The sequence below is a fragment of the Myxozyma melibiosi genome (assembly GCF_037950935.1).
Source record: "Myxozyma melibiosi strain Phaff 52-87 chromosome Unknown BZA70scaffold_3, whole genome shotgun sequence".
In the NCBI taxonomy this organism is placed as follows: domain Eukaryota; kingdom Fungi; phylum Ascomycota; class Lipomycetes; order Lipomycetales; family Lipomycetaceae; genus Myxozyma; species Myxozyma melibiosi.
The window spans coordinates 1-8,040 of record NW_027042917.1 but is presented as its reverse complement, the minus strand read 5'-3'; the positions used below and the strand labels follow the sequence as shown (position 1 = coordinate 8,040).

At 48.9% G+C, this 8,040-nt stretch overlaps 1 protein-coding gene across 1 annotated transcript; it reads right to left on the bottom strand.

Annotated features, from left to right (window-relative positions):
• Positions 1-4,586: 4,586 nt before the first annotated feature.
• BZA70DRAFT_275465 (uncharacterized protein) lies at positions 4,587-5,083 on the bottom strand. Its single transcript, XM_064912159.1, has one exon. It carries the CDS (start codon positions 5,024-5,026, stop codon positions 4,772-4,774), a length of 255 nt encoding a protein of 84 aa, XP_064769051.1. The 5' UTR covers positions 5,027-5,083; the 3' UTR covers positions 4,587-4,771.
• Between the last annotated feature and the right edge of the window lie 2,957 nt (positions 5,084-8,040).

Sequence of the window (8,040 nt, the reverse complement as noted above, 5' to 3'; positions counted from 1 at the left end):
AATGGCTAAAGCTTGGAGTTTCTTTATTCATGGTGTTCAACTTAGCTGTGGCTTTAATAATAAATACGTTCTTTTCATCAAAGCAATGCATAAAATCATATAGGGAAGGAAGGGCCTACTGTGGAGTGATTCACTAAGCTTTCCTTCTCTTGAAACTAACTTGATCTGATGATTTGGCATCGGAAGTCTGCCTAATAACATCCGGACGCTGCTTATCAGGGAGCGCTGCTAGCATACTTTTTGAACTTTTTGACAGCCACCCGCGCTAGATGTACTTAACACGCAGAGCTGAGTATTCGACTCGCCAATAGGAACATGAAGCGCAACTGTATGCCGAAAAGTACGAAAATTGTCTCTAGCGCGCTGCGACGAGTTGCTGAAAAGATGCATATGGACGTACATGTTAAGCTTGCTTGATCTGGCTATGGGAATAAGCGTTATAGCGACTTGCCGACCACAGCGAGCCTCCTCCAGAAATCGACATCATGCTATTAAGCTCAATAGGTGTATAACTCCCGTTTACTTTATAATATAATACTTATCCTATTATATAGAACAGCGAGGAAGTTTATCAGAAGCCGCCGTCACTAATACAAAGGAGTAGAGTCTGGTGAGACAAAGTTCATCTTCATTTCATGGATGAGCTCCTCCACCCAGTTTACCCTAAGCCACAGCGTGGAAACGAATAGATTATCTTAATCGATATGCTTATCGGACCTATCAATTTTTCGACTGACGTTCTGACGCGTCATGGCCCGTCAATTGGCGGAGAATACAAACGAATTCAGCAGTGTCAACCCGTTCTTCTGCGATCATCTTTGTGGTTACTAAATTACAACAGCAATGAGGTTTTGATATGATAGCCACCTCTTTGCGCCATATTCAAATCTGTGGAGTAGCGGATGCGGCAGAAAAAGAGTATACCGTAGATTGATGGTAAAACTTTAGACAGTTCATGCTGCGGCTGCAATTGTCAATAGAATAATCTAGTAACGTGTCAAGTTCTGGCTGCTGCTTGAGTAAACAAAACAAGTGGGCGTGGGTAAATCAACATGATTGATTCCATATGACTGCAAACTAACGCTATTCAGCTCCAAGAGGAGTCACATTCACCACGTTAAATAATATATACTAACATATAGATGTAGGATGATTCAGCAACGACGTACACAACAGTCATATAGAAGCAGCTGATATAAAGCAGCATTCGATAGACTCAAAGCGCATAAATCCGTTCAAAAAGCAACTGCGGGCAGAATAGATTTTTTACCCTTTCCCACAACCAACCACCTCAATTTCAATTATCTTCGGGTCTTCATCATTATGATCTCTTGTCCACTGTCGTTGTCCACAAACTGTGCAACCCTGACCAAAACATATGTTGTATGTATCACTTGTTAGGGTGTCAGATATGAGCCGTCGTTATCTATTAGTCGAAAGGCTTATTCCTCGTTTCTGCTTCTTCGGACTCGTCCGCGCCATAAGTGTATTGGTGCTGTGCTCGCCCCATGCCCGATAGTCGACCGAATCCGACACACATGCACTCGTTCTCCTCATCGCAAAACAACCTGATCGCCGAGAGAGACGGCGGAAGTCACCAACCCTGCGATCGCGACGAACACCACAACAGCCAATCACAATGGAAGGAGCACATCAATGAGTTTCATATTACCGACATGATGCTTCTTTTCCGACCTCTTCCGACGCGCATAAACATGATGCGTTCAAAAGCCGCATACGACAATTTCGCCTCTCGTATAGGCAAGAACTACGATAAGGATCAGCTAGGCAATGGATGAACCGCAGGATCGAGTCTGCGTTTGTGTTTTTGGCTTTCTGTGATTGTGCCTTCTGGTAGAGATCTGCGATCACTGGTCATCGAGGCTTCGCTGTATAACAGCCAGCGTATGTATAACCCTTCTATGATCCTTTGTTTCTTTTATTGGGCTCTGACCGTCCCTCGTTCATCTAGCTGTCTCGTCGCAGCATATCCTTTCTTCAAGAATTTGCAGCCGTTTCTACAAAGCTCAGCTGAATACAGGAGAGGCACAAGTAGCCGACATTCAAGTTTTGCTCGCTCCCACTCTATCTCTCCTCCCTTCTTTTCTCACCTCCGACTACTTCCTCACCTCAATGACTGCCCTCCCCGTGCACCTATTCCGTACAATGGCCGTCGGCAAAAAGCAAACACGTTCTTCTCGTGCATTGCCACATGATGCTGCGTGCCCGAAGCACGATAGCCGACTGAATTTGACGCACATGCACACGCTGTCACCATTGCAAAAGAACTTGACGGACGAGAGCTTGACGGCAACGAATGGCACCCGCCCCGCGATCGCGACGACACTACGACCACGAGTCCTAATGGAAAGAAAACATCAACAAATTTCATACGACAGGGTGCTCTTTTAGCGCTCAAACGCTGCGTACGACAACCTCGTCTCTCATATTGGCAAACGCAACATTAGAAACCAGTGGGGCAAAGGATGAACCGCAGGATCGAGTCCGGGTTTCTGTTCTTAACTGCCTAGGATTATGCCTTTTATGAAAGCTTTTCAGCCGCTGAATCTCGAGGCTTTGCTGTATAACGGCCAATGTATGTATAACGTTGCTATGATGACTCGCTCCTTCTATTGAGCTTTACTGACTTACATGTGTTCATTTAGCTGTTCCCCTCCCGCAGCATATTCTATCCTGGAACGAACTTAACGTTACTGTCTGTCTGCACCGTCGTTCCTGCTGTACAGCCGTCGTCGACTGCTTATATCATTGGTCTCTGCTAAGTAACGGCTCGGATTACTCTTTATTTTTTTGTGTGAGAAAGAATCATTGATGCAGACCCGCGCCCGCCCAGTGAAACGACGGCGATGCTTGTCTTCTAGCGATGGAGATCACAGACGCTGCCCATCGAGCTGACTCGATTCTGCGGAAGTCACGAGTAGTAATCATGGGAATGGCTTTGGAGGATACCATCACATGGATGCTTGCAATGAGCGTCATCTAAGGCTTTTGTCGACCTGTCTGATCCTTATAATTTCCCGCGCGCTCACCTGTTTATCTGTTTCATCTGTCTGTGTATCTCGATTATCCTGTCGGTCTCACTATCATCTGCTGTCGGCGTGGCGTAGGTATATGTGAAGGCTCTTGGTATTTGTATGATCGCTGTTTTGTATTGAATATATATCATTGTACCTTATTATGGTAAACATTGTTACACCACTCCCATAAGCTTTGCAACTACTATCATAACTTGGTTGTTGCAACGGACTTAAGACATAGATGATTTACCTTATCAATCATCATCATCATCGTCGCCATCATCATCATCATCATCATCATCATCATCATCATCATCAAGCTTTGCTACTCTCTTTATTCTCGAAATCTGCGGGGAGCAGCTTGTAGAAACTAACGCTCACCGAAGGGTTTAGGCGTAGAAGCGAATGCAAGAAGACGTAATGTAAGGTAAGCGTCAGGTAAGCACAGAGTGAACGTAGGTAGGTAAGCGTCGCAAGGCGTCGGGCGTCGGGCAAGCGCGAGGGCGGAGGACAACAAGCGGAAACAGAAGCTCGACTAGCAACCAATAGCAGAAGAAACTACTTGACGCGCCCAAGCGGTGTGGCAAGTGGTCTCCAACTTGATTCGTAATGTGGGACTCATCCGGGAGTTTGTGTTTGTGTTTGTGTTTGATATTATGATATTAGGATCGAAAGCGTAGACTAAGGGGAACAGGGGCCTGGGAGGAGACAACACTTAAGCTTAACCCTTGAGCTTAAGTGAGGCGAAGAGGAAATGCAGTATTAGCATCAACGTCGACGACGCGTAAGAGCGGCCTACAGGACATGGAAACTTTGACGAGCGAGCTCGACGAACCTACGGAGACCGGCTGTTGAGGTTTACTCTGAGCAGCAGGGAACGACGGACAAGTTAAAGCTGAGGGGCCAAGTAGCGCGCGTAGGAGGCTTGGTTGAGAATACGAGCGTGCCATTGAACGCGCCTGACACGTCTAAGAAGAGTTCACCAGTCAATAGCAAGAAAGCGTGAGGAGTTGGACGGACTTGGAAGCGTCAGAACAGAATCGAAAGTAAGGAGAGGAAGTATCAGCGCACTGAGTAAGCTTAAAGGCAGAAAACATATGACAAGGGTGAATGCGCAACAAATAACACGGAAGGGAGCAGAGCAGAGCCAGCGTTGGGTAAGCGAAATGTACAGAAGACAAGAAACAAAAGTAAGTGCGCGACAAATAACAAGTGAGAACAGGTGAAACGCGAGGAAGGAAATCTGCAAGGCAAATAACAGCCGGAGCTCAGCGACGTTATAAAGAGCGTGTAGTTGACAGACAGGACCAAGGACGCTTAAGTGTAACGGTAAGATACCGTGCTTGATGGGCTTTGTTGCGTAGCGTGTAGTAAGCGCAGTAAGGATTGAATAATGCGCACACGAGCTTTGGGGGGGTAGTCAAGGTGGGCAGCGTCAGTATCAGCGTCAAGGAAGCGCAAACAAGGAAGAGAATATAGAACCAAAAGAGAGCCAAACATGAAACAACAGTAAGAGAAGGAGACCACGGGTACAGAAATATAGTACAAAGAAAACAAAGCAGTGCAGTTGGGCGTTGAGGCGGCTCGGTTGAAGAGCGTTCAGTTCTATGCGTTTGACGAGTTCGGAATACTCTTGTGTTGGGAGAGTGCGCGCACTTGGTCTGAGACTGTGTGAAAGCCAGTCACACGTGGACGCGGCTGTAAAAAAGATGACGATCACTTGAAAGGACTGGTCAGGGAATCGGCGCGGAACGTTGAAGTGAAGTGAGAAGGCCAGGAAGTGCAAGCGCTGAGATAAGGAAGGGTAGTGTGAGGAACTGGCCTTGAACAAAGTGTGAAGTGTGTGGAATGAAAAGTAGGCAAATAGCAGCGACGAGAGCAAAGAGCAAGACAAGCGAGCATGAAACAATGGAAAGAATGAGGAGTACCTCGAAAGCGAAAGCATTCGGCAGATCAGTGAGTAGTTGGAGCACACAAGCGTTGAGCATAATTTCAGGAGAGGAGTGAGTAGCCAGCACAGGAGTAGGCCGACGCGCCAGTGGGGGTTTAAATAAAAGGCAGGTTTCTATAAAGGCAAATCGAGTAGCAATGCAAGCTCGCCCACGCTATTGGGGAGTATATGTATATCATCAATATCATTATATTTATTATTATCCGAAATATAACAAGGAAGTTAAAAGGACTCGTATCTAGGGGACAGGGACAGGGACAGTGAGAACAAGAACAGACTCGATCTTAACGCAGCTGCAGTGCTGAGGGAGCGTATGGGCGACTGTGGCAAATGATGATGATGATGATGATGATGATGATGATCAGCAGTTTGAGGCGTCGAGGGAAAGCGTAGGCAAGAGTAATGATAGGCAGCGTTAGTATTGGATGAGCAGAAGAGCAGGGACGAGACCCAGAAACAAAAGTAAAGGCGCGACAAAACAAAGAACAAAATATAATCTCACGTAGAGGTGGGGTTTGGCGTAAGAGCGACGAGCCAGTTTGAAGAAGCGTAAGAGAGGTAGGAGAACGGAAGCGTAAGAACGAGGGGCAAAGAAGGTGGGAGAGTGCAATGAAGTAGTTAAGCGCGATCAGGGCGACGCGGCCGGAGTTTGTGGATGGGTTCAGTGATGTGAGCTGAGACAGACAACGGCGGTAGACGTCGGAGAACGGAAGCGTAAGAGGCAAGAAAGGAGGAGAGTGAGAGAAGGCAGGGAGCGCGTCAGGGGGGTGGAGTGAGACGGGGATAGAAGCGTAGGTATAGAGGCGAGAGTTGGGTAAGCGCAAGGGCGGGGCAGACAAAGGCGAGTGACCGTGTTCAGTACTGTGAGTGAGGTTGCACTCCGGACGGTGGCGTGGGGAGAGTGAGAGCAAGAGCAGGAGCGAGTAAAGCAAGCGAAGGTCAAGGGAGCGGTAGCGTGAGGAGAGGCAAGGTCGAGGTCGAGGGAGAGTGACGAGACAGGGTCGGCATCGAAGCGATTGAGGAAGCGCAAGGGCGGGTCGTGCAGAGGTTGTTGGGAAGTGAGCGAAGCAGTGTCGGCGTCGAAGTCGAAGAGGCACAGACGTAGATGGGAGTGTAAGGAGGAGACCGGAAAGGTGTGGGGAAAGCGCAAGAGCAGGACAGAGAGCAAGGCGGCGGGTGTGTTGAGTCTTGTAAGGTTGCACTCTTCTCAAAGGAGGCGTAGAAAGCGTGAGAGGGAGAGGGAGAGTGAGAGAATGAGAGTGGGAGAGAAGCGTGTGAACGTCGAGGAAGTGTGAGGGCAGCAGTTGAGAAAGATAAAGAAAAGCGTGGGGAAGTAGGAAATGAAGAGGAGGCAGCAATGCTAAAATATTGTGGTGGACTCGAGCTGCTATTTTACAAACCTTTAATACGCTCCAAAGTATTTACATAAGCAGATTGTTGACTCTTACTAAGAACTGAAACTCGGCCGGGAGATCTCGCAAGTAGGCCTCAAAGATCGTGATAGTGCGGCTCAGGCGGTAGCTGGGAGACTGCATCGCCCAACCAGCAATTCTGAGCACTATAGCAGCAAGCGACGAAGAAAATCAAGGACAGAGAGAAAGAAAATGGAAGAGCACAAACGCGGACAGCAAAACCAAGCACAGATACTACACAGGTGAGCGCAAGGGCAGGTAACAGATAACTAAGAGAAGGCGCGACAAACAACACGGGACCGAGTAGAGCAGAGCCAGCGTTGGGCAAGCAGAAGTACAGAAGACCAGTGAGTAGCCAGCATAGATGTGGGCCGACGAGTCCGTGGGGGTTTCAACGGAAGGTTTGATTCTATAAGGACAAAGCGAGCAGCAAGGCAAGCGCGCCTACACTACTGGGGAGTATATTATCATTATAATTATATTTGCTATTATTCAAATATGACAAGGAAGTGAAACGGACTAGTATCTGGTAGACAGGGACAGTGAAAACAAGAACAGGCTCGATCTTAATGCAGCTGCAGTGCTGGGGGCAGCGTATGGGCGACTGTGGCGACGATTATCAGCAGCAGCTTGAGGCGTTGAGGGGAAGCCTAGGCAAGAGTCAGGAAAGGTAGCGTTAGTACTGGGTAAGCACAAGAGCAGGTGACGAGATCCAGAAGCAAAAGTAAAGGCGCAACAAAACAAATGATACTCTCCAGTAGAGGTGGGGTCCGGCGTGAGAGTAAAGAACCAGATTGAGGAAGCGTGAGATAGGGAAGCGAAGGGAAGCGTAAGAACGGGGGGCAAGAAAGCGGGAGAGAGCAGGTGAAGGTAGCTGAACGCGCTCAGATGATTCACCCAGCCGGGAGTTTGGGGACGGGCTCGGTGATGCGACTTGGACCAAGACTAACAACAGCAGCGTAGACGTAGAGGAACGGAAGCGCAAGAGGAAAGGAAGGGGGAGAGTCAAAGGAGGCAGGGAGCGCGCCAAGTCCGAGGAAGCATAAGGGCGAGCGGTCGAGGCGGGGTGGAAGCGAAGGCGTAGCCGTGAAGCGTAGGGGTGGAGGCGAGTGTTGGGCGAATCGAGTGACTGTGCTCAGTCCTGTGAGGTTACACTCCGCACGGTGGGGCTGGCTTTGTGAGAGCGAGAGCGAGAGGAGCAAGCGAGGGACAAGGGAACGATAGCGTGAGAAGAGACAGGGTCTGCATCGAAGAAGTTGAGGAAGCGCAAGCGCGGGTTGTGTCGGCGTTGTTCAACGACAACAACGAAAAAAGTGAGCGAGGGATAAAGAGCGGTAGCGTGAGGAGGAGAGGCAAGGTCAAGGAAGAGTGGAGAGAGAGAGCAAGGCGTCGATTTGGGAAGCGCAAGGGCGGGTCGTGCCGGGGTTATTGAGAGGCACAATGGAGAAGCGTGCGAGCGAGGGACCAGGGAGTGAGAGAAGCAGTGTCGGCGCGTCGAGGATGAAGAAGCGTAGTGCAGAGGCGAGTATAAGGAGAGGTGCGAGCAGTGTGTGGCTACTCGAGAGGAGGACAAAGACAAATGCGAGGAGGGACTGTGTTCAATCCTGTGAGGTTGCACTCTACACAGTATCAGAGCATG